The sequence below is a fragment of the Malaya genurostris genome, chromosome 2 (assembly GCF_030247185.1).
Source record: "Malaya genurostris strain Urasoe2022 chromosome 2, Malgen_1.1, whole genome shotgun sequence".
NCBI classification, from domain to species: domain Eukaryota; kingdom Metazoa; phylum Arthropoda; class Insecta; order Diptera; family Culicidae; genus Malaya; species Malaya genurostris.
The window spans coordinates 206322790-206350093 of record NC_080571.1 but is presented as its reverse complement, the minus strand read 5'-3'; the positions used below and the strand labels follow the sequence as shown (position 1 = coordinate 206350093).

Genomic DNA, 27304 nt, shown 5'->3' with positions numbered 1-27304 from the left:
TAGTAATAAGAAATTTATTATTTGAAAAACTGAAAACTTTCTTAAATCTCTAAAGTTTCTTATGAAAACGATCGGCCTCAATATTGCTACAAAACAACATTTATGGATTAATGAAAAAAAGTATCATCTCACTGCTAGGTGAATTAAGACAAATGGCTATTTTGAGTCAGCGGATGTGGTGTCCAAATTTTTCATTAGATTGCACATTGATCATTTGTTTAAAGTAGTAAACGAAATGTTCGGTTTTAACGGCGTAATTGATTACAGAGTGAATGTTATTTTAGGCATTACATTGTTTGATAATTTTTCCACTCATACATTCACCTGTTCGCCACCGAGCTAGTGCGAATTTACTCGCTTTGTAATCAAATTATTACTCCCCTGATTGAATTGATTCCTTTACTCTAACCGTTCGGCGACACCGCGTGTACACAATCATGTCTGAGTACATCATTAGATAGTTTGGTGGCAGTTACAAACCGGGTGCCGTTGCTGCTGGCTCAGTGTATTGTCGCGAAATAAGTTTACGGTGCGGTTCCCGCGGTCTTGTGTTTCACTTGACGGCACCGTCAACATATTTGAACTCTAGCCTTCCTTCAATTTCTGATGTGGCATAGTAAGTATAGGCGATTCTATTGACTGTCGATTGGCGGCTGTTCAGAAGAAAAAGAGAGCTTAAAAGTTAACCGAAAAAAGAAGACACTAAGTTTACTTGCTCAATTGATTCGATATCCGCTAAATTCAACTACCAAAATGGATGATTCAATCGGTGACATATGTTGCATCAGGTTCCGTGCAACTACGAATTTTCGCGCGCCATCCGAACAAAATTAGCACCCGGCGGTAGAAGTGGGTGGCGGGTTTTCATCGAAACGCTGCAGTAAGGTATTTTATAGAGAACCAAAACATTCTGCTGCCTACGTTGCTAACGCGGCTTGTCTAGTGAGCATGGCGGAGAATTTCCATTCTCAATGTGAAAGTGAAACGCATGGTACCACGTGATTTTTGTGTACGTATAAACGCATTCGATATTTGATATCGTTCTAGTTGTAAAATCGTTCGCTGTGATAAGATAGTCGAATAGCTTTGTAGTGATGGCGTAACACAATTAACCCAATCTTGATGAATCAATACGTAAAACGTGTCGTACGTCAGCGTTATTGATTAGAACATTGTAAAAGTTGCTGTGGCCGAAAGTGTCCAAAAATTGTACCGCCACGAAGTCCACTTCGTTGTGCTCGCTATACTGGTTAAAGTGTGGCTTCGTTGAGGATTATTAAGTAACAGGATCAGCAAATAATCGGGTGTTCTCGCACGTGAGTGTTTCGGCACGGTTTCAATTTCGTTGTGACGTATTTTGTGCTGTTTCTTAGTAAACATTTTGATATCTGTAGTTGAGTTGTACCATCAATACCGGTATATTCAACGGTGTTGCGAATAGCAAATTTATACCACGAGTGAGGGTGTGTTGGTGAACTTATTATTAATACTCCACCTATTGGTGCATTGCTCCTTCAAGCGCTTTATATACACAATGACGGCGCCCTCAAGTAAGATTGCATTTTAATTATTGTTTTTAGTCATTGCTTGATTGATTCGTAGGTTCATTGTGAATAAATTGAAGGTTAAGCAGTACATAAAATAATTACATTCCTAAAATGCAAACAGACAACGACAAAGGTAACATAATTCAAAATGATGTTTTCCGTACAATTCTAGATGAAAAAAGGAATTAGTTCATTCTAATCTACAGTTCACATGGTGGTCAAATTTTTGATTTTTCCCGGCATGATCAACCGAATAGTAGGGTATTGTTATACATCAAATATATTATATAGCAATATAGAACACTCTACCGATACGACACGGACGAAAAGGCTAATATACCTTAATTGTTTAAATAATTCAATTTTTAGGAAAATCAATTCATGCGCTGGTGTTTCAATGATGCAGATTTCCAACCAATTTTTAATTTCAGTAATTTCTTCAATTTTATGATCCACATCATTCTTCTTTTATGATCCACACCGTACGCGTACAGGCCGTCAAAAACATTGAAAATACTGTTTCATATTCCACGTCCACAAAGAGGGCAACACTTTAATTGCGAGGAAAAAGGGCGAAACTATTTCAGAATTTCGAATGTTTCCCTAAATGTTCATCACTTCATCACGCAGATGTTTCTTAGCCGCGAAAACCCGTCAAATTCACGAAAAAATGCAAGATGGCATAACTTCATTATTTAAGGGGCGGGTAGGGTCTAACACTTTTGAACAATCATTTAATAATTTCTTATTGTTTTCTTATAGTAGAACATTTCAAGCATATTCTGTGACATTTTCAAGCCTATTGGAACAAGACTTTGGAAGTTATTAACCTTTATCTATGGCTATCTCATTCTGCGAAGAAGCAAGAGCTCGGCGCACAGGCCCAAGATTTCTATTTAGTTTGACTTCATTTTTGAAATGTTTCATTATAATAAATTAAAAAAGAAAAAATATGATTCTTTGAAAAGATTAGACCCTACGAACTCCCTGGAGTGATAAATTGTTTCGTTCGATTTTATGGACAAAAAACTTTAAACGCATTTTTCTCGAAGTGCATCCATTATAAGGCGTAGGCAGGTTTTGAAAGTCCGTGTCCATCATCATTCAAAAACTACTGCACCAATTTTCAAATTTTTCACACACATTCTACATATAAAAAACCAGACCAACGTTTTCCTTTTCGTTGATGGTTACTTTGGGGAGGTTTAACGCTGACAAATAGCGGATTTTTTTTTGTGAAAATCGTAGTTTTCACTTTGAACAACCACCAAAAATTGAAAAAATTGAAAAAAAATCAAACACAAACGTTGGGGTCCGGAAAAACTTCTACTCTAACTATGCTGCGTTCATTTGTTCACTTCTGATTAGTCTGCGCTGGGATACAATGGACACCGCAAATCATGATTTATAGAAGCGTCCTCAAAAATACCTCTTCACCGACTTATTTTTTTAAATTTTTCAACGAAAAAATTGCAAAATGTTGTTCGAATGGTGCTTTTTACTATGCAAAACATTGGAATTTATTTTATTGAACGATAATTCTGGAAAAATTAGCAAAAATGATAATTTTTTTCATCGTTTAGACCCTACCCCCCGCGACTAAGACATGTTTGCGGGTATTTGCATCGTATCATTTATTCTTTCCAGTAGTATTGTTATTTGTATTACTAAGTTTGAGATTTATTTTTATATCGGTTTAACAATGTTCTGCTCTGCTAAAAAATCTCATATTTTCAGTTGTGGGGATATGATCATCATTATGCATCAGGTATAGAACACACCGAAAAATGCTAGAAAGATTTCCTAAGCGACTCGGCGGTTTGGTTTTCAGTACTATTCAGTGTTGGAAAAAATCAATATTTCGAAAATCGTGACTGAAATTTTTCGCAAGTTATTTCAGACAACAACCTGTTCCAATGCACCTTTCTGTAGTTTTTGACAACTGTTTCCAATACTTCCGAAACCATATTCCGAGGACCAGAATAGCCGAAGTTGGTTCGTACGGCAAGCAACAAATATGACTTACAAATTGGAACAGTTTTGAACCTAATTAAACAGAATTTTTCTTTCTTTTGTTGCGTCGCTTCAGGTGACGGTATTAAATTTTTAACGATTAACCCAGTAGTTCCGGAACCAGAAGTCGGATCCAAATGAAATGCAGGAATTTTATATGAGATCATAAGACCTTCTACTTGAATCTACGTTCGTGTCAAACCATCTCTGAGAAAATATATTGCATTCCATTTTTGCGAACTTGAACACTATTTTCGGCGCTTCCTGAATCGGGAACCGGTACAGCCGGAGTTGATTTGATAGGCCGTCTACTAACAATGACTAACGATTGGAATAGTTTCCAGTCCAGCTAAGAAACTGTTTTACGTTTTTTGTTTTGTATGGAACCATAAAACCTAAGTTTGTGAAAATCGGTCACGCTTTATCTGGAGCTAGTAAGTAAGTAAGCAGAAATTCAATTTTTTACACTAGTCATCCTGTAATTCTGGAACCGGAAGTCGGATGAATTTGAAATTGTCTATGGCATCTTAAGATCTTTTATAGGATTTGGTGAGGAAATCAGTTTAGTCATCTCCGAGAAAAGTGAGTGCACAAAAATGTTACATACACACAGAAATTTTGAGTACTCAACGAACTGATTGGAACGCTATATGAAACTTGGCCTTCCGGGCTTCGGTGCAAAGATCGAATCATTGACATTCTTTTATTCTTTCGAACGCACTTATCGTAACATATCTAAGATTTGTCTAAATCGCACATCTAAGATTTTTCTCAAAATTACACACCAGTAGCAGACATTCGTAGCCGCACCGTGATTCTGGTTAATTCAACGCAATTGAAAACTCCTGGTTATGTGTTTACGGTGCTGCTGAACTCGGTTGTGTTTTCAAACCCGAGCTTCGATGTTGGTGTTTTCTTCTTCCGTGCCAGCACGCACCGGTTTTCGTCATTTTATATAGCGGTTTAGAAAGTTGAACACTCATCGCCCTATAGTTTTGGAACCGAAAGTTGGATTCGGATGAAATTTCAGAATAGCTTTTGAGACAATGTTAGAGGTTTGCGAAAACCGGTTCAAGCATTGCTGAGAAATCGAAGTGAGCTATACTTTAGAAATTTTTCTTCACTACTTTCGGTGCTTTCGGAACAGGAAATGGGGGACCAGTAGTGCCGAATTAATAGCGTTTTCGTTTTTAATTTGCACTACATCGGTGCAGTGCTACACTGAGGCATGATAAAACGAACAAAAATGACGAAAACATAAACAGTAACCATTGACTACAATAAACGATCACATTGCACAGAGCTACACCAAACTTTTGATGAGTGCTACACCAGTGGTATCGGTGCAGAAAAAGTGTAGCACTGGTGTAGTGCAATTGGTAAAAACGAACGGTTTCAGTGCAGCTTTCGCTACACCAGTGTAGTGCAATTTGAAAACGAAAACGACATAAGTTTATGTGCCCACAAACTAACAAATTCTGCAAACTAGAAGAAATTATCAGTCAGTTTTGTGGGATTTGAATCAAGTTGAGATCATCGTTTGTGAAAAACTACTCATGAACTAGAAAATTGGCCACTTATAGCGCTTTAGTTCCGGAACCGAAAGTTGGATTTGGATAAAATGCTATGGACATTTTTAAAGAACTATAAGACCTTTCATTTGAATCTTAGTTGGAGAAAATCGGTTAAGCCGTTTCCGAGAAAATTTAGTGTGCATTTCTAACTTCATTTTCATATATTACCCTGTAACTTCGGAACCGGAAGTCGCATCCAAATCAAATTCATTGGCAGGCAATGGAGCTATGAGACCTTTCATTTGAATTTAAGTTTGGGAAAATCTTTGAAAAAATGAGTGAATGTTTTTGTCATTTTTTATGTATATCATTCTGTATCTCCGGAACCGAAAGTTGGATCGGAATGAAATTCAATAGCAGGCTATGAGGTCATAAGACCTTTCATTTGAATCTAATCTTGTTGAAATCGGTTCAGCCACCTTCGAAAAAAGTGAGTGCATATTGAGCAGATATATCAATTCTCGAACAGAAGATTTTTAAAAAATGAGCTTTCATAGCCGGTACATCTGTTATATTTGATGCTCTGTTGATAAATGGAGCAATAATAGTCATGTATTCGAAATTTATGGAGTAAGATCATCAACAAAAGCAGTAAGGGCTATGATTAATAATAGTTATATTGATAATAAAAACCTTAATAAAAAATCAATCACAGAATTTTACTAAACTTAGCTTCAATATCATACGCAGAAGTAACAGTAGCGCAGGCTATTGCTATGCCAATTCAAACGCTAAACGTGTTGTGTGTTCGAGAAATGTCAAATGCTGCGCTCCTGTTACTTCTATAAATCAAATTCATGCTCAATAGCGTTTTATTGGATTCAACCTAAATAGTGCAGTGTAATCAACCAGCTAGAATTAAAACAGCCTTTAGCAGGTATAATCACGATTTGGAATGTGGAAAAAATATTGTTGTTCATATTGACCACCCGAGGGCATCGAGAGCATCGCAGTCATTATTTCTCAATTATGATTCACTGGGAATTTCTTCAGCAGAGATTTTTTTGCTGATGAAAAAATGATAATCAAATCTTGCACTTCGGTTTCGAACTGAAGCGTAGTGGAAGATCAGCACCGAAATAATATCGGAGACTATTCTCTCTTTCGATTATCCCTTCAACGATATTTCTGTGGGTAAAAATTCTTCATCAGGTTTCGCTGACACAAAAAATTATTTGTGAACTTCGAGGTTCAGAGTTTTGTGGATGTTTGTTTAATGAATGGGAATCTTGGAAGAGATTTTTTCAGTCACTGAGTTTTGTTTTTAGAAGTTCTCTTGAATTGACTTATTCATGAGTGATAATGTAATGAACTTTTTCTGGTCATGATTTTCCCAACACTGGTACTATTCATTACATACGCGAGCAACTTCATACGTCTAGAATGTAAAAACAAAAATACAGCCATTCTACAACGGACTAGGGAACGGTTTATTGTTTTGACTTTGTAGGGAAAAAACAACACACTTAATTATAGAAATGTTCACACATCTGTTTGGACATCTGGCACAATGATATTTCATATTTCAATATACAGTTCACATTGAATAAAATTTAGCGAGCGTTTTAGAATTAGTAACCGTTCTTGAAACGAGAAAGATATGCTGTTATATCTTTTTCGAGTTGTATAGGATTCGTTAGAATTGTCCATATTGGTATATAATATATTTGGTTAGAACTTTTGAAACCTCTTAGAAACTGCATATCAATCAAAGCATTTATTCTAATACAGTTGTTTCCGTGTTTACTAAGACGCAAACAAAAAAACGGAATATCACGTGCTATGTATATTTTACTAAAAAGTGCTTCGATATGAGTAGTCCCGAACGGTTTCGTTCGTTGACGTTTTACGCGCAGACTCGTCTTCTCGTTGCCTTTTTAGCGCGCGCGAAGCCAAATAGGAAAACGATCTGTGCTACAACACGTGAAACTCACTCGTTCGCGTGACGAGTACCGGGCTTGTGGTTTTTCTTGTGGTGTTCCTTTCACTCATTTATGGTCAGTGTTTCACATACAACGATGTTGTCTCAGTGGCAATATTTTATACGTATACTGAATACTCTCCCGCCGGTGAGAATTTTCCTTACCTCCCACCAGTGAGAATCTGCCTTGGTTGAAAATATCAGCCGAGTACTGTTATAGCTGGTCTACCCACGTATTCTGAAAGTTCGTTAAGTATTTCGTATGCTTAGTCTCTATCGTATGGCAATATGCGTTCAGCTAACGTTATTGAATCAGAGCTTTTTAAAAATCAATCATCAAAGCAAAGGAAGAACCCATCTATTGTGGTCTTTGTTATCTGGCAACCAAGAATGAATTCAAACTGACCAGCTACAAAGTAGTAGTTAAAAGTTTCTTCTAATGATTCGCCGGAAAACACATGTATACTCGCGGAGCGACAAAGCACTAACTCAGTTCTCATTTCTATTTAAAGCGACTAGGACGTGTCGCCGCTCTGAATGGACCTCGGACGTTGCCGGTACGCATGGTCATTCACTTGGTCAGCGAGTAGGACTACAGATATTGTCGAACAGTTGAAGCGGACAGGCGTGAAAACGTCTTCTGAGCAACGGTGTCAGATCGTTCACTGGATCTAATCGAGAGGAAGGAAATTAGATAGTGCGAATTTCTTCGAGGATCAATGTTAAGGACAAAGTTGTGATTAGTGTCTGTCGAAGAGTACAACCACCTTTCCTAGAAATTCGTGATAAGAAACGAGATCCTTATCAGTGGCCTGCGTTTTTGAATTATTTGTCTGCATGATTGAGACGCTTGATGATCATTAGGTTGTAGTTGACCTATGTGATGCGATGTGCTTTTGCTTCTATTTTCAAGCACATTTTATTTACAATAATAACGGTTAGCATACTCGAGAAGTGAATAGATTAAATTAGTTGATGATCATTGTCAAAAGCGTCGAAAAAAACCGATCCTAAACTTCATTTGTTTGCACGAATGGCTGAATCTACAAAAATTATCGAAGATGTCACTGCTGCCGGAACCATTGTCAGTGTTACAACAACGGAGATTCATTCTCCAAAAGCAAAAAATGGAACGGTGCCCTCGGAAGCCATACATGATCCTCCAGACGGCGGCACTCGAGCCTGGTTGGTGATGGTGGGAGCATTTCTGTGCAATGGTGTACTGTTCGGTGTTATAAACACCTACAGTGTGATTTATCTAAATTTGCAAAAACAACTGCAGGATCTTGGTGATACCGAGGCATCCAGTAAGGCAGGTAAGCACGGAAAGAGCAGTGTGATAAGTAATCTAATTGTTTTTCATATGTTTATCATCGAGATGTTTGCGTGAATATTGCATCAATTGAAAATTGAACGGTATATCTAACATTCTTTGTTATCCAAAAACAGTGGGATATATAAATTAGTTATATGAATCCTGGACAACAGTCGTCGAGGTAAACGAATTGAATTAGTTCATGTTCTTATTTTGCCCCTGCTCGAACGGTTCATAAGTTTATCTATCAAATTTGCTACTCTCATTATATTTTTTTAAAGAAAATTAGTGGAAAAAACGAAACTATCTAATTACCACTAATCTTGTTCAACAGACAATCCCTGAAACCTAATTTTACTATAATTGCTAATGATAACCAGATACTGTCATAGAACGCTTTTTCCCAGTTTGTGCTGTATATTTCAACAACGCGATATCACGGAAATCTTATTTACTTTATATTTAGCATATTAGTTCACAAATAATATACAGAAGTAGTTAATTTGATTATTTATCTAGCTCTTGAGAATGTTGCTGATAGTAGGCCAATCATTCGATGTAAATATCTTTCCAGCCTCTTTTTTGAATCTCAGAACAGAAAATAGTAACTGTAGGCTAAATCTGGCGAATGTGGTGGATGTGGTAACAATTCGAATTTAAATTCATGCAATTTAGCCATCGTAATGATCGATTTGTGACACGGTGCATTTGATCATCAGTGAGAATACACGGCACCTACGTTGCAATTATTTTTGTCATATTCAAACATACACTTCCTTCTGATATCTTTACGATGTCTGCTATCTCCTTCAACTTAACTGTTTGATTTTCCATAATGATGGAATGAACTTTTGAGATGATTTCTGGAATAACAGCCTGTGGACAACCAGACCGGGGTGCATCATGCATTAGGAAATTTTGACAGATGGCAACTGAAGTATATTTCATTTAAACGCTAGAGGGATTTTATTAAGTAACGGTATCTATCTGTCAGATCGGGAACTTATTGACCTACTAGTAAAAAATGACAAAAAAGTGCCTGCTAAATTTTAGCTCCAGAGACGATACATTGAAGTAAAATGAATGCATTTTTTAGCCAACATGCTCTGTTTTAGCCGTCAGGACCTGTTGAGGCACTTCGACATCCCAAGTAACAATTTTGCTTACGCTAGCTTATTTGTAACTAGTTTGCAACCAGAAATTCGAACCACTTGTGTGACTCAAAAAGCGCAGCTTCTACTAGTTGCTAAGTCGGCTACGTTGTAATACCATATTGAAATAACTTATCTTTCCATAACTTAAAAATAACTTGTTTTCAAGTAAACTAGTAATATACTGTCACCTTGTTTAACCAGTAGAACATAAAAACATGTTCGTGCTCTTGTTGCAACATGGTTGGGTTAAGTGGTATCAGAACTAGTTACGGGTGACGGCTATTGAAGTAAAATAATCTTATCTTCAACTAGTAGCTAGAAGCATAGTTTTGATTAAAGATATGTTTGGATTGAGTAACGATAGCTTATAAATTATAAATAATTCAATATGACAAAACGGTGTTATGATTGGAAACCTAAAAAACATATTCGTGCTTTTGTTGTAACATAGTTTGGACTATGTCGTAACAGAACTAGTGGCAGATTGCTACTTGGGATTCTTTCCAACCAGTCTCTTCCCAGGCACGTTCTATGGTTCGCCCTTGGTATCGAGAATCGTTCAAAATTCTCGATGGGTTGAGGTCCCAGCTTTAAGGAGGCCATTCCAGAGTGTTCGAAGTGGTGTAAAATTTGACACATTTAAACATTTAAAAACGTGGTTTTCGAGGTACAGTATCTTCAGCAAAGTTACTCAAAATGATTATGTGATTAATCTCTCTAAAAGTGAGATAAAAAATATTATTTTAGCTCAGGGTCAACATAGGGGCTCAGTAACTTCGATAAAGTTTTGCAGAAAGTCATTTTCACCAAATTTGCTGAAAGTAAGGTAACAGAGGTATTTTGGTCACTTCAGATATTTTAGCCCACTTAACAAACTTTGTGGATTTAATCGATGTTAATGCATGTTGCATCAGTTTGAAGCTAATCACATTAAATTACCTATTGCGGAAGGGGTTTTCAAAGATATTACAACATTTGGTGGATATTTTTACAAAGTGGGCCAAAATAAAATCAATCCTAAAGTGGGCCAAAATACCTTTGTTACCCTATTATTTCCGTAACAAAAAAAATCATGATTTAAAATATTTTCTGAAAAGGGCCTCCTAAAGCCAGTTTTTCTAAGAAAAGTTATATATTTTCAATTTCCATGAGTTTTCCATACTACGAAAAGTTATTCATCATTGAAAACTACACAACTTTCTCGAATGCCCCTATCATTTCAGTTTAATGAAAGAGTTCATGGTTTTTTCATATTATTTTAATCTATTTATCGTCAAAAGGCGCGGAATGGTGCAGATGAAACCACTTACAGGTAAAATTACTTTAGAAGCGCTTTCATACCGTGGTTAAATTACTCGCCTGCGATGGTCTGCAGTAGGGTTGTTTTTAAATATCCTTGTCCTTGACATTCGCTTATGATTCTTCAGATTGAAAACAATTAATTCGTTCTAAGTACTTGCAAAAAAAAAGGTTGAATTATTTTCCAAGAACCAGAAATTAAAACAAAAGTTTTTTAAAAAAACCAGCCTACCTGTAATATTTTGGGCAAAATATTTATATCAAATTTACTATAAGTGTCAACAATTGTCATTAATTTGATTAGTTTTTTTAAATGAAGAAGCAATTGCAAAACTCCAAGTGTTTTTTATGGTAAAATACTGACTAACTCTTGAAAACGTGTACAAAAAATTCATCACGATCGGAGTGTGTGATGTCTACTTGTTACTCATTTCTGAAATTGCTCTTAGTTGTTATCATTTTTATCACATTGCAAAAGGCATCTCGTTTTCATTCTATCTCTCTACCCACATATACATTCCTCTTCAAAACTCTTCCCACTCCTTGGCATTTTTGTTAACGTCAATACTAACTACGCGTCTCCATTGTCCTCGCTTTCGCCAAAAATGACGGATTGACACAGCGGCTTGATTGATTGATTGACATCTTCCCACCAATCGGCACCAATTTTGTTTTGTGTAACTACGTCAAAGCATCGATAGAACGATAGTAAACATGTACGAATCTTTCGTTCTATTTTCGAACATTTACAACGCAAATTTTCACGCACGTAATAAAGGGGCACGTCCAGCTAAAAATAATCAACTCTAAGATATGCCTCAAACCAAACAAACTTGAATGCAAACCATTGAGATGTTTGAACAACGAAAAAACAAACGCATTAGATAGGAATAGGACTTAGCTATAGTCAAAGAGTGTACCGAATTTCTGAATGCATCCTTACTATTAAAGATGTAGAAAAGGAATGTTGAATGCTCCGTCCTTCGATTCACGTAAAATTTATGAATATCATTGTTTGCCAGCTAATTGTGCTATTTCCACCTTTATTTTGCTCCACGTTTCTTTTTCGATTCATCAGTTCAATGCCTTTTTGATTGAACTGCTATCGAAACTGAAGGGCAACCCGCATTAGTCCGATATGATCGACTCGACCGACCCGGCTCCGACTTTTTTCTGCTTTGGCTATCGTCCAATAAACGCATGAATGTGTTTGTATGGCCATTCTCAGTGATTGTGAATATGTCACAAATATCCAATGAATTTTGTCGAGCCACATCGCACCAATTATTGAAGACATATATGCAATAAAAATAATACAATGCCAGAAGAACAGTTGAAAAAATCATAAAGCTGTTTATGAAAATCTATATGGAACTGTTTTTCTCTTGGTTTATAAGTTTATAGCTTACGAAACTCTTAAGTGTTTTCCGCAGTGTATGTTTATGAAATTCTCATATGTTTTCCCTCAGTGTATGATTGAGCCCCGCAAGATTTGTATACACTACATTGGTGTGCCCAAAGGAGATGTCAAATTGCTCAATTCCACAACTGCATGTGCAGTGCATTCGTAATTTTCCTCTTCGGCTTTGAAAGAGCTGTCAGCGTGTGCATGTGTTGGTAGGTCAGAAACGACCAACAATTCAGATCGATGGCAAAGATATTTCCTCTTCGATTTTTTTAACAGTGATAGTCGCGTCAGAGCATAACTGTTTAAATTGAGCTGTCAGTGCACCATAATACTTCAACTTGAACCTCTAGGTCAGGGGTCGGCAAACTGAGGCTCTTTGGATGCAAAACTGCGGCTCTCTTGTTCTATACGTGAATATTGTACTTTTCACCGATCCCCGTCGTCATTTCCGGTCGAAATAATGGTAAAATTCTCAAAAGATATGGAGACTTAATTTCCGAGCTCTTGTTGAAACTGCTTGCAAATTGTTTAGATGTTTTTCGCATGTGTTACGATATAGCCATATATAGATTTCTAAACCGATATGTGAAAATGACGTAAACTGTTAGTGGAAAGTGTATTTATTCAGAATTTGTGCGCATTTGAAGCGATTGTGGGTAATAATGGTTTTACGCGGAAGAGTGAAGTGAGTTTCGAATGTTGCACTCTAATTGTACACGTCAAATGATGTTTTTTGTATCTTCTAACATTCCGGGCTACGCCTTCCGGTGTACTATTGTATTCGGTTTTTGTTTTCCGAGTGCTCAAACTTTCCAGTGAGAGAGTCGATTTCGCGAAGTCGAATGAAGAAAACAGCGATTTAGAAGTAAAATTTTCAAAAAGAAGTTTATGTTTCGCTTATGTCTCGTAACATCGTATTTATACCTGCCAATATAGACAAAACAACCGCGACTGAAATTTTTTTCGGTAGTAGTGTGCCATCTAGTGGCTAGTAGTCATTACGGTGACAGAGCGCCATATAGCTGCAAATTGCAGAAACCAATTCAACCATTTATGTTGGTTGAAAACAACGTTTTATTTCTCTAATTCAACTAAAAAATTAGTTGAATGGATATGAAGTGTGCCTTAGCTAAGAAATGACAGCACGTTTAATTGGTGAATTCAACTAAAAAAATAGCCATTTCAACAAATATTTTATTATTATTAAGGGAACTAGAATTAGAAAATCTAAATTAGCAAAAGTAAGATTTTTTTAGTTGTCTCAAAAAATAACTAACTAAAATCAGAAAATCAACTAATTTTTTCGCCAAAATGCTGATTTCGGTCTTTCCGTGATGGTGTTTAAACGTTGTGCTTGAATGAAATAAATCGACCGTCCCACGACAAAAGGGCCTAACTGCAAATGCCAGTTTCTCTTTGTTTACTTTTTCTTTCACGATTTACTGAACTGATTTTATATTTGGCGCTTTACTCTTCGCAATACTTTCAAGGTATAACTACAATCTTTTGATTTATATTGAAAACTTTAGAGAATTTGCAATAATGGCTCCGTAATAACCGAAAGAGAAAGTAAACAAAGAGAGGCTCTCATTTGCAGTTAGGCCCTTTTGTCGTGGGACTATCGAAATACATCTCTCAATGCAAAATGAATTAAACACTCTAAATGATAAATGACAAATGGTTGTAAATATTTCACTCACTTGGAAAATTATACAGAATTCGAAGAATATTTATTAAACTTCCAACAGCTTACCGTTCGTTCATTATTTTGTTAATTGTACGATTATGAAGCGTTTAGTGATCAAATTTTCGTCGATCTGTCAAAATCTACCTAGCAATTCTGTATACGCTGTAAACTCTATCGGATGCTTTGATGAATTTAATGTTCTTTCTGGTTATTCATTCGATCGAACATTCAAAAAGTGTTCGTTTTTTTCATACATGCCGCCTCATTTTCTCTACTTAAGAGCCAAAAAGTACAATAAAAAAGTATGTGAAATAATGAAAATTGTAAATGGGATCTATGATACATACCCGAAATATAAAAAGCTAAGTCTTGGAATTACGTTTCTTTTGTGGAATTTGGCCTTTCTGTTTCAACAGACTTCGCAGCCGATTCATAGCGTACAGGATAATTTCATGGCTAGTACAACGATCAAACATACGACCACTGGCTTGTAAGAGCAGCACCCTATGCTTTGATTTGCGAACCCGAATATACTTCTGACATTAAACACTTTGCAACTGGTTCTCACATATTTTACCTTTTTCAAAGGTTCTAGTCGGGCGAAATCTGCCTTAAAAAAATAACGTTGTTCCATATAAAATAGCTTGGACTGCTCAAACAAGTAGATTGTGGTTAGGTGCTACCCATCCCAAGTAACAATTTTTGTTACGCTAGCTTGTTTGTGACTAGTTTGCAACCAGATATTTGAGTGATTGTTGCTAACATCTAACCACTTGCATGACTCAAAAAGCGCAGTTTCTACAAGTTGTTAAGTCGGCTAAAAATAAGTTGTCGTTACGTTGTAACTTATCTTTTCATAACTTGAAAATAACTTGTTTTCAAGTAAACTAGTTGAAACTTAGTCACCATTGACATTATAAACATTGAATGAATCCAGAATACTTTTCTATCATCAATAAAAAAGCAGTAGAGTACTTTAAATCACAAACTTTATACAAGGTACAAATTTCACAACGATCCAAAAACTGTCGAGCGGAATTTAATTTTACTTAACTGTTTTTCATGCGCCTTCAATCAAAATCTGTTTATAAAGATATAAAAAATAAACAACATAATAACCCTATGTTCCGAATGCTCAGAATTATTCCAAGTAGAGTGAATTCTCATTATTTTAAATTCATATATCATGAGAACCATAATATTATCACAATCGATGTTCAATCCATATATTATTTTCTTCGTGTTTATGACAGTGCATAGAACAAAAATGACTATTCTGCCTTTCACTATTTTCGGCAAAAAGTAGTTTTGAAAAAGATAATATCCAGGTTTTATTTACGTTTCATACACTTCTTGAGACTCCATATTGTGTTCGCCATATTCAAGCCAACAAAGGTTGTTTTGTTTGCATTTTCGTTATCATAACGTTGGGAAAACCTACCGATAACTGTCTGAATCAATACAGAAATTATATGTTATAATCTTATAATATCTAAGTTATTGCTATATCAATTCACAGTAAAGATTCACATATATGTTAACGTATTTACAATGGTTTCGCAACGGAAAATAAACCTTTTTTCAACTAGTAGCTAACTGCATAGCTGTGTTTAAAGATATGTTAGAATCAAGTAACAATACCTTACAAATGATAGTCAGTTCAATGTTTACGTTATACAGAAACACTGCTGTCACCTTGTTTTAACCAGTATAACATAAAAAACATGTTCGTGCTCTTGTTGCAACACAGTTGGGTTGAGTGGTATCAAAACTAGTTACGGGTTGCTACTATTGAAGTCAAATAAACTTATTTTCAACTAGTGGCTAGAAGCATTGCTGTGATTAAAGATATGTTTGATTTGAGTAACGATAGCTTATAAATTATATTTAATTCAATATGACACAAAGATGTTATGATTGGAAACCTAAATAACTATTTCGTTACTAGTTATGTTATGATGAAAGATTGCTGTCACCATGTTTTAACCAGTATAACATAAAACACATATTCGTGCTCTTGTTGCAACATAGTTTGGACTTTGTCGTATCAGAACTAGTTGCGGATTGCTACTTGGGGCAAGCACTTATCTTCCACATCAATTATCAATTGATTTTTATTTTATTTGATTTTTGAAGCATCCATCGAAAAATTTGAAAAAAATCAGAGATGTTTCAGGCATTGTCATTGTCATATTTTGAAGATGTATTTATTGCATTAAAAATATTTGAAAATTTTGAAACATATTTTCGTATACTTCCGTCTTTAAGTAATAAGTTAAAAATTTTTGGGACACGTTAAAGTGCTTTGGTTTCATTTTTTAACTCAATGTTTAAGTTTTTCTAAGAATAAATTAACAATCAACCATGAATCTCCATTAAGATTCTATTAGAAGTAAATGCATAGTGCATAACTACCCAGCTAATTACCATGATTTTCATTTTTATAGAACTCTAATGAACACGCATGGTTGATTGTTATTTTATTTTAAAAAAATGAGTTCTTGTGATTGTCCAAATTTGAAAAAAATGAGAAAGATGCATTTTGGCAAGCAAGAACACCTTATCAAAAGTTATTTATATTATACTAAAAATCCAGAGTGGTACCAAAATTGGAAGTGCAGGCAAATATGTTTCAATACATTTAAGTATTTTTTAATGCATGGAATTCATCTCCAGAAAAATTGAAGAAAATGTGAACCTTCCTGACAATACTCAAAACATTCCTGATTTTTTTTCAAAATTTCTGGTAGAGCGTTTTCTTTGAAATTCAAATAAAACGTAAATCAATAGAACCACTCTAGCTCCATCAATATGGTAGTTAAAGGGTTGACATTTTGAGACATTTGTCTTCAGTTCAAGATTTTTCAAATATTAAAACGACATCCACTTTGAATCGTTTGGAATTTTCTAGTTTTCTACAAAAAAAAACTTTTTTTATTCAAGTACAATTTATTGTTGTTCAGAAAATATTTTGTGGTTCTTTAGAAAGTTTGAAATTTTGTGAATAGCGTTTTTGGTTTTTTCGGCTCTAAAGGTTCCCGACCCCTGCTCAAGGCAATTGCTAAGTACTATTCTGCTGCAACAACACTATTGCAAAAAAGAACCAGTACTGTTAGTGGCAGTTCACATTGAACTATAATGTACAGACGAGTCGAAAGCGAACTGTAAATAAATCGTTTCAAAATGTCTCCACTCTATAAACGAGCCGTAAATAAAAGTTTCGAAAAGGTCTTTACTCTATGAATAATGTGTTACATGAGCATAATGCTATTATAATGGTTGTAACTATATTTATTTCATCAATTCAATTCATTATGGTACTTGGCGTACTCTCACTATAAACATTTTCGCTTTGCTCTTGTCAAGCTTCATCATTGCAAAAGTAGTGCGTATAATAAGAATTCCCTTTTGTTTAGGCATTCGAATCAAAACTACTCCAATTTTCATCCTACCCTATGCGTCAATACAATTAAAAGACATAGCAAACTAACTGGAGGGGTTCAAAAGCTAGGATAAAAGACGAGATGAGATGAATATGGGTACTGTTACCCTATATAGCTCAATGATAAAGGTTAGTATCCGATCGATTGAAGAGTTGTTGCAGTAGTCTTATTCGCACACATTTTTTCAATCGTGATAACGGATCTGACTTCGTATCCATTGATAAATTGATTGGCTTCCAGTGGCGGATCAAACTGAGTTAAATTGTAAATTGGAACAATTATCGTTCGCTCGTGGTGGGTCTGGAGTTCGATTGAATATGTTTACGTTTACTGTACCATATTTCACAAGTCAGAGAAAATTTTTTATAAACATCGGGTTTCGTTTGAAACGGGACGATATCCTTTATTAAGCGTGGTACTCGAGTAAAACTCAGTTGTCACTAGGCATTAGCTCACGGAAACATACCATCGTTAGCCGTTATACGTACTCAAACAAGTAGATTGTGGTTAGGTGCTACCCAAGCACTTATCTCCCACAATGTGTTAAAGAACCAAGCTTTGAATAAACATCATTAGTATTCGTAATATTTAAAGCCATGCAGTTAAACCAGACTGGTGCACTGTTGAATGTCTATGAATATTGAAGATTGTAACTAGTTATTTACTTGTCATCATTCATATATTCTATTTGTATAGATGCAATAATAAGAACAGGTTGAAGTTGTTTACGACGCGTTATGCACAACACGTGGCCTGGTAACAGAAAATACGCCTTCACCGGTGATAAAATCGTTTAATATATGATCAAGTAATGAGATTGTCGTAAATCATTTGATTTTACCAGTAATATGAATAAAACATCGTGTCTCGAAGTAAGATTCTATTCCTATTTGTCGGTGTTTATTTTAGGGGAAACATTTAAAATTAAATTAGCTTGAATAGAAAGTATACAAGATTATTTCGCATACGATTTATTAGTAGACACCCAAAAAATTTTTATGGATATCTGAGAACAGACCTGCACATGAATGTAATGTCCAACATCATTAATTTAAAAACATGTACATATATTCACAAACTTCCAAGATAGAGAGACCCGGAGGTCACGCGACCTAGAGGTTGAAAATAGTTGGTCTATATCATTTACGGAAACTTGAGTGAGAGCTTGAAAACACAATAACAACTTTTATCGTTATTATCTGCTCTAGAATCTTTCCCATTATGTAAATCTGTTCTAGGTTCAGGTTTAGAAAAGAAAGAGTAACAGTGTGACAGATTTTTCATACAGATTGTTGGTGATTGTACTGAGGAGACATACGGATGACTTATACAACAACTACAAAACAATATGAACGAACTTTGTACTGCATTTGGTTAATCTTTTAACACTATAAAGATTGATGAACATTTTTGATCCTGTGTGCGTCATTTCGATGCTTTCGCTTGTGGGGTTCATTCGTTTCCTCTATTCTTGCTATTGAACCTTAACAGACGAATCGCTGCAAGCTATTATTTAATAAGCAAACATTTCGATGAGATTGATTGTAGTCATAATTGAACCGAATGTGTGAAGAACCATACAATAAACGTGGCGCTTTCTTCCCATCCACATAGGACTGGTGGAATGGTGTCACTCCAACAGGATGGTACTAAACGCCTCTAAATATTCCGTCATATAATTTTCCCGCAGGCGCTCGATGATTAGATTTGACTACAACATTTTGCAAAGTATTCTTAAGCATCATTCGTGATGAACTTGAAAAATTATTCTTGATGATAAACTTGATCTCACAAATCACATCGGCTTCATATTTCAACCCAAACTGTGATAGAATCGGATACACTATCTTTGCTTCGGCTTTAAGGTCGAAAACAGAGTTAGAGCTAGAAGCTGATGGTGACTGACATTAGCAGGACAAAAGCGGGAAACATTCATGCAGCAAATCAAAGGGACCCTGTCAGAGTACAAGAGAGAAATCTATTAGGTTCTTGCTCTGACAATGTCCCTTTGATTTGCTTTAAGTACGTTTCCCGCTTTGATCAGCACCAAATTCGGCTCAGCTTCTTCGGTCTATGAAGCAATACTGCAGAAAATAGTTCAAAAATTATGCATTATTGCTATTACAGCGAAGGTATCTATTTTCATCTTACCCTATAAGTCAATATATCGAACAGAGCACCAGATCCCACTCTAACTAAAGGTTTTCGTATATAAAATAACTATACTGGAGCTGAGATGAATGGAGGTACCGTTACCCTATTTATTCAAAATGAGATAAATTGAAATAAAATGTGAGTTAACTAAAGAAGTTTTATTATTATTATTACTATTAATAATAATAACTATTATACCAAAACCAAAAATATTTATTTAGCCCCGATTGTAACTGCCAGGTCGTGCGTCGGGGCTCTTGATTATATAATACTCATATCATTCGTTTAATTTGTGTACACCCTGTGCCCATACTGATCTACTGTACAAATCAGTGGCTGAGCAATGATTTCTTATTTCTTGACTTAAAATCTCAGTTATTACTGGATTTTATAGTTTGGTAATAACTTATTACATACAATAAATTTGCTTCATATTACACATACCTATCGACATATACTTTTAGATTATTCATATAATATTTGTCAATAAATTATAAATTATTCATCAACGTAATCACCATCAAGAGCAACGCAATCATTTCTGTGCCGCTCTAACATTTCAATACTACTTTTCTTGAACGATTTATCTTTTGCTTCAAAATAGGCTTCAGTTTCAGTGATAACTTGATTCGGGCGAAATTTATTACCGACGAACATTTTTTTCAGGTCTTCAAACAGCAAGTAGTCGCTGGGAGCTAAATCTGGCGAATACGGTGGATGCGGGAGCAATTCGAAGTTCAGTTCATATAGTTTTGCCATTGTTTTGAATGATTTGTGGCCTTTTTCATTGCCATATGCGGTCGTTTCTTTGCAATTTCAGCTTTCAAATGCTCTAATAATGCTTTATAATATTCACTGTTAATGGTATTTCTATTCTCAAGACAGTCGATAAATATTACGCCACCCACATCCCGATATACCGAGGCCATAACCTTTCCAGTCGATTGTTGTGCTTTCGGGCGTTTTGGAAGAGGCTCACCAGATGACGATCGTTTTGATTCCGGAGTGAAGTGATGTATTCATGTTTCATCCATTGTCACATATCGACAGAAAAACTTCGCTTTGTTACGTTTAAACATGGTCAAACACTGCTACGAATCATTAACACGTTCTCGTTTCTGGTCAACAGTGAGCAAACGCGGCACCCACTTTGAACAGTGCTTTCTTATAGTTAAATGCTCATACAATACAAAGCCAACACGTTCTTCTGATATCGTTACGATGTCAGCTAACTCACGCAACTTCATTTTTTGATCATTCAAAACGATTTTGTACGATATTGTGTTTGAAGTCAGCAAACCAACATTTTTTTTGTTGTATCTAATGGAACGGAGTCTCCATAACACTTTTCAAGCCATTGCTTCGCTTGAACTGTATTTTTTCCCATCAAGAAGCAGTGTAAAATTAAAATACGAAATTGTTTTTGATCCATTGTTCTGAACATAACCAAAGTAGCGCCACTGTTAGCACAATAACTCACAAACGAATGAATAGAATATCATGAAATTTTAACTGCTGTCTTTTAAAGGTTGGCATTAACTGAAAAAAGGCGACTGCAATAAAACTAACGCCATCTATGCATTAGGCCCGGGACTTTTCAACCCATGTATTTTTTCACCAAATGACGACAATTTTAATGTGTAATAAATCAATGTTGAATTCGAATAAATTTTACAGGATCCGAACATTTTACGTGAACTTTGACGCTCCATTTATGTGCATCTTATGAGATGTAAAATCACAAGATTTGTGCTTTTTCTTTGGATATGTGTTTTACTATTTAATCGAGCTACATGTGTTAAACACTTTATTTTCTAGTGGAAATGAGTACAGCACAAATGTATGTGCAAAACACTTGATTCGGACAACTCTGTTTCAATTGAAATCTATGTGGAAAACAATGTGACATTCATATGAAACTCATATAGAATCTATATATCTTATCGTTTTGATGTGCATTGCAGATAATTGTTGCATTATTTCTACTAAATATCAACAGTTTTTACACTCATTTCATGAGTTGAGTGTATATTTTCATGAATTTCATGTGTTCTACAAGTAGTGATAATTCAAATGCTTTGCACATGATGCTAGCGTGCAAATTATTTTCAGTGTAAGATCTTGCGTCGTGAAGACTGTCTTTGTTAATAACAGTTCGGCTGAAATGTTCGTATCGTTTAATAAGAACACACATTTTTTTGCCAAAATTCGTTTTTATTATTCAACCTAATTGCCATCAGAGGCGATACAGCGATTAAAGCGATCTTCCAACTTTTCGATACCATTTTTGTAGTACGATTTGTCCTTTGCCTCAAAATAGGCCTCAGTTTCAGCGATTACCTCTTCATTGCTTCTAAATTTTTTACCAGCGAGCATTCTCTTGAGGTCTGAGAACAGGAAAAAGTCACTGGGAGCCAAATCTGGAGAATACGGTGGATGAGGGAGCAATTCGAAGCCCAATTCGTTCAATTTCAGCATGCTCAGAATCATCAATTCGTTGTTGTTTTTGATCGATTTCTCATATCCAAATATTCGTGAATAATATGTCCAACACGTTCCTTTGATATCTTTAGGGTGTCAGTTATCTCGATCAATTTCACTTTAAGGTCATTGAAAATCATTTTGTGGATTTTTTTCACGTTTTCATCGGTAACAGCCTCTTTTGGACGTCCACTGCGTTCATCGTCTTCGGTGCTCATATGACCAGTACGAAATTTTGCAAACCACTTACGAATTGTTGCTTCGCCCGGTGCAGAGTCTGGATAACACTCATCAAGCCATTTTTTGGTATCGGCGGCACTTTTTTTCATCAAAAAGTAGTGTTTCATCAACACACGAAATTCCTTTTTTTCCATTTTTTCACAATAACAAAAGTAGCTTCAATCAAAATGCAATATCTCACAAACTAATAATCAGACAGCTGTCAAATTTATACACGTATCTTTTGAAGGTTGGTACTAACTGAAAATGGTATGGATTTAATTCTAGTGGCGCCCTCTCATAGAAACGATACGAACTGTTGGCTTGCGCCAACGTTTGATGAAAGCAAGTACTCAACCTACTGGAATACTTGCATCTCTTGGAGCACCACAGGGAGGAGGGCGAACGATTTGTTTAATGACTTTCAGTAAGGTGCATCTGAATATCGAAGAACTCTTTGCAGGGGATGCAACGACTGTACTGACGCATTAAAACAATATCAATCGGAGAAAGGTCACTTGAAGAAATCGAAAGCAAGCGGAAGACAAAACCGCTCTGGCCGAGAGCGTTTCCACCGGCAGTCACTTGTGTCCTGGCTGTAGACCGTTCGAAAGCACCAGAAGAATTGTTCGGATGAATGATTAGTTCACTTGCTTTTGCTTTTAATGTTTTCTATTCGAAGGTTTAAAAAATACTGATTTTACATCTATTGAAAATGTGTATTTATAGCTGAATCGGTTGTATTGTCTGATGTATCCTGGCTTCCCATTGGCTGCAGTGGGAGAATGAGCGGGAGTGATGGTATTGCTATTTGTCGCTTTGCGTAGTTGACTGAATGGATCATTCTCGAACGTTCCTTATTGATGTGTTGGTGTGTGAGTGAATTGAATGAAAGGTTGACGCTTCGCTGTTACGTATGAAAGGTTGACGCTTCGCTTGCTGCGAATGGAAGGTTAACGCTTCGCTGTTGCGAACACGAACTTTTCAGCCGATCTGTTATATAAGTGAGTTCTATTTTGAACACTCGCATAAGCTAACAAACGATTGGAAATCTGTAAAAGATTTGTATGTGGACGTCTTTGTAGTTGAAGTTTGAAACCATGTCGATGCATGATCAAGCGCTTCCTCCTAAAGCCATCCTGCATTGTCACATCATGTGGGGCATATCCGCATAAATGCAACGTCATTTGTGCATGCACTCTAGCTTGTTCCCGTGAAGCCCTCCCTGTTTTATGCGATTAAAAACATAAAGAGATACGGAAGCCTGATATGAAATTCAATATGCTACCTAGTTGGTTTATGCTATTTCTTACTGTACGACTAATACGCTTAGCAATGATGTTGTCAGATTGTTGCATAATTTTTTCAGACATATGTGCACTAATAACAAAGCGGATTGACAATATCCAAACCTATAATTTCCCTGGAACGTGGTAAATCGATTAAGATAGAGCAGTTAAATTAAGAAAAAACTCAAAATATATCTAAGCTACTATCAAAACTATATCCGGTTTAACTAAATATGAGTGCAGTTTGTTGTATAATTTATAAATTTAAAGGCCACAAACAACTTAGTTGACGAGTTGTGACGCAATTGAGCATATCGCACATTAATAAGAAATATTTGTAATGAAAAACAAAATATGCGGCCATGTATCTAGATGAAATCTTATATTGTTTAATACTTAGACAGCATACTACGTGAATTGAGTTTTACAACATTTTAGTACATCATAAAAATGATGAAACTGAATTCTAACTAATGAATATTTTTATTGCAAAACATCTTTGGTTTAACTGAGTTTTAATCTAAGTATTCTTCAAATTTTCAGCACTGGTTGGATCACTTACCATTGGAACCACTTTCCTGCTGTCACCAGTATCTGGAATACTGACGGACAAGATTGGTCTGCGTCGGACCACGCTGTGTGGAGGAATCCTCACGTGTGGTGGCATGTTCCTGTCTTCATTCGTCACACACAATGTTTCCGCCCTGTACATTACCTATGGAGTGATGTTCGGTTTGGGAGCCGCTCTGGCATATACACCTTCGTTAGCAATTCTAGGACATTATTTCAAAAAGTATTTGGGATTGGTGAATGGAGTTGTGACGGCAGGTTCGAGCGTTTTCACTGCTATCATGCCTATTTTGCTAGATAAATTAGTGCAACAAACAGGACTGGCAACGTCGTTCCGTGTTCTATCTGTGATTTCAAGTTTTGTGATATTCTGTTCGCTGCTGTATAAACCATTGCACCCACCACCACCGCCACCGAAGATCAAACCAGGCCGGTCGCAATTTAACACCATGATGCGATCTTTCATCAATTTTGATAATTGGAAGAAGAAGAAATATATCATTTGGGCGTTGTCTATCCCGATCGCACTTTTCGGATACTTCGTACCCTATGTTCACATGGGCAAGTTTGTGAAAGATTCATTTCCTGGAGAGGAAGAAAATTTGCCCGTTATATGTATTGGAATCACCTCTGGATTGGGTCGACTGATTTTCGGATTTATTGCGGATCTTCCACGAGTCAACCGTGTACTACTTCAGCAAATGTCATTCATAATGATTGGGACCCTGACAATGTGCCTTCCATCGACCGGATCGTTTCCTGTATTACTGTTTATAGCCTTGGCGATGGGGTTATTTGACGGATGCTTCATTTCGCTACTGGGACCCATTGCCTATGATATTTGTGGACCACGTGGTGCTACTCAAGCAATTGGATTCCTACTTGGATTGTGTTCAGTTCCATTGACTGTTGGACCACCCATCGCTGGAATGCTATACGATCATCTTGGTTCGTACAAGTTACCCTTCATACTCGCTGGAATTCCGCCTCTGTTCGGTGCTAGCACGATGTTCTTAATTCGATGCGTTAAAGATACTCCTCCGAGTTTAGAATGTGCACTGAAAGATCCTGCACAACAACCTCTGGCTCAGCCAGCCTGGGACTGTGGTATGAAATGCGTTATGATGAGCGTTTCGTGACTTCATTAACCAAATAATTTATCCTTGCAGAAAATCAACCTGACCGGGCGAATGGCAAACTTAATGGACACATTCGAGAGAATCGTCGAGCGACTTTGGCGAGCACAGGTATTGACATAAAAACCCCTTTGCTTGATGGTGTAACTGTGTCCTCGCTAATGATAGATTCCTACATTTCTGATTATTTCGGTTCTTATCGCGAGCACAAATATAGCTATAGCTATCTGTAGTATTTCCAGTAGTAGCTTATTCTTGCTATGTATTTACTAACATACCATGTTTAAATGAGTTAACGGCTCTAATCAATCATGCTTTTTATGATTTCTTCTCAAGTCAAAATGACATAACGAAACGCATAACGTTTAAGTAATTTATAATGTAAAAAAGGTAGTTGGTTAGGTAGCATTTTAGAGATCTCATTAGCAATCCATTTTATACTAAGCATCACACAAATTGTATATAGAGCCTAACTGTCAGTTATGTCACCTAACTCATATTTATATGATTATTTTCGGTAGCTTTATACAAGTATAAAACTCTTGCTTGACCTTATTTTTGCGTAGCAATTATATTATTTGCTTAATGTATAGTGTGATATTAATCGGATATAATTGAAATTTTTCTTCATTGTGTGCGTTGATCGAACATTCAATAGTCATGAGCTAAATTTTCTCCAAATGTAAATTAATTTCGTGCTCATCCTAAGAAATATGAAGATGATGCCTTGTGATGGTTCGTTAGCACCCATCGCTTTCTCATGTATATTTGTTCTGCAATTTCGATTTGAAATATTAGGTTTTGACATACTATAGCATTTTGACGTATAATACATGGCAGCATGAATTGTAGACTGAATATACCAGCTTTTGCCTAAATTTTATTCTGCCAGTGCCGTTCTTAATACTTTCACAGTCATTATGCAATTATCAGCAAACCATGCGATAATTCCGTTTCTTTGTAGCACACGTGCTCACAATCGCAGAGCAACTGGGTTGCATCATCTTTGTTTTTATTGTCAATCCGTTCTAATCCATTTTTTAAAATGCTATCATTTGATTGGAAGAGGCTACAGTAGATTGTCTTTATTACGGAATATCTGGCTTGTTCACTGACCTGCCAGAGAGCTGTATGATGTTTCATTCTACTTTTCGATTGGACGCTTCTTGTAAGCAAGATTAGCCAATGGACGATTAATCCCCGAGCTACAAGCGGTATCAAATGAGTTATTTTAACATTCTTCATACAATCAAGAAACCGACTAAATCTCTCTTACAGATGAGCAACGAACAGTAAATATTTTTGCTAGATTTTCTATTCCAACCACTTTTACATTTTATTTAGTGAATAATAGAAGAGTTCCAATAGTACCAAATGTTTAAACCATTATCCAACGTTTTGCTCATAAATTAATAGATCAACCCCTACTATTGTGTCACAACCATGCATTCTCATCTACAGATGCTCTGCTTGAGATTTCATCAGCTTGTTTCTATTTGCACATAACTTACTCGTAACAAGTTTGATGTTCATGAATAAAACTATATCAAATCTATTAACGTTTTCTATCGAATCTTTCAGAATCGCTTACTGCAGAGAGCAAATAAAACACAATAAATATATTTTCGCCTACCAGATGACAAAATACAGCATCCAGAAAACATGAGTCTTCGAGAATCAGAGCTTAGAGAAATGTGATTTGAACAAAATTTTATTTGATACTCTGAAAATATCAACGACTTGTGCCACTTAAGTCTTCTTATCGGTAAATTAATATGAAAGGTATATTGAATTCATTACGATTTTGAAGCTAGTAATATTTGTTTAGTTATCAATAGAAACGTTTTGTATAGTTTTACATAGTAAACTGCTTGTAGCATAATATGAAAGAAAGCAGGGCTTTTTTCACCCGACTGCTACACAAATATATTGTAGAACCTACAATTATAACTGGGCGGCCTAAATAAGTTTATGATTAATCCAATATTAGTTTTGCAGGAGAAATAAACTGATAGACGCTCTAACTATCATTCATAATTAGTTACAGATAATGAATGTTGTGTAATAAACCGAAATAAACAATGCAACAGAAAA

At 35.9% G+C, this 27304-nt stretch overlaps 1 protein-coding gene across 2 annotated transcripts; it reads left to right on the top strand.

Annotated features, from left to right (window-relative positions):
* Positions 1-389: 389 nt before the first annotated feature.
* On the top strand, positions 390-27304 carry LOC131427230 (monocarboxylate transporter 10). 2 transcript variants are annotated; one of them, XM_058590233.1, is made up of 5 exons: positions 390-616; positions 7568-8371; positions 24048-25181; positions 25244-25321; positions 26792-27304. In XM_058590233.1, exons 2-5 carry the CDS (start codon positions 8089-8091, stop codon positions 26815-26817), a joined length of 1521 nt encoding a protein of 506 aa, XP_058446216.1. In that variant the 5' UTR covers positions 390-616; positions 7568-8088; the 3' UTR covers positions 26818-27304. The 2 variants fall into 2 exon arrangements, with proteins under 2 accessions (XP_058446216.1, XP_058446215.1); XM_058590232.1 differs by lacking the exon at positions 390-616 and having other exon boundaries at positions 7352-8371.

Excerpts from the sequence above, each read along its gene's own strand:
- LOC131427230 (XM_058590233.1), top strand. The coding sequence starts at position 8,089 with ATGGCTGAATCTACAAAAATTATCGAAGATGTCACTGCTGCCGGAACC. Across the intron at positions 8,372-24,047 it reads CGAGGCATCCAGTAAGGCAG|CACTGGTTGGATCACTTACC; the intron begins GTAAGCACGGAA and ends TCAAATTTTCAG. Across the intron at positions 25,182-25,243 it reads TCAGCCAGCCTGGGACTGTG|AAAATCAACCTGACCGGGCG; the intron begins GTATGAAATGCG and ends TTATCCTTGCAG.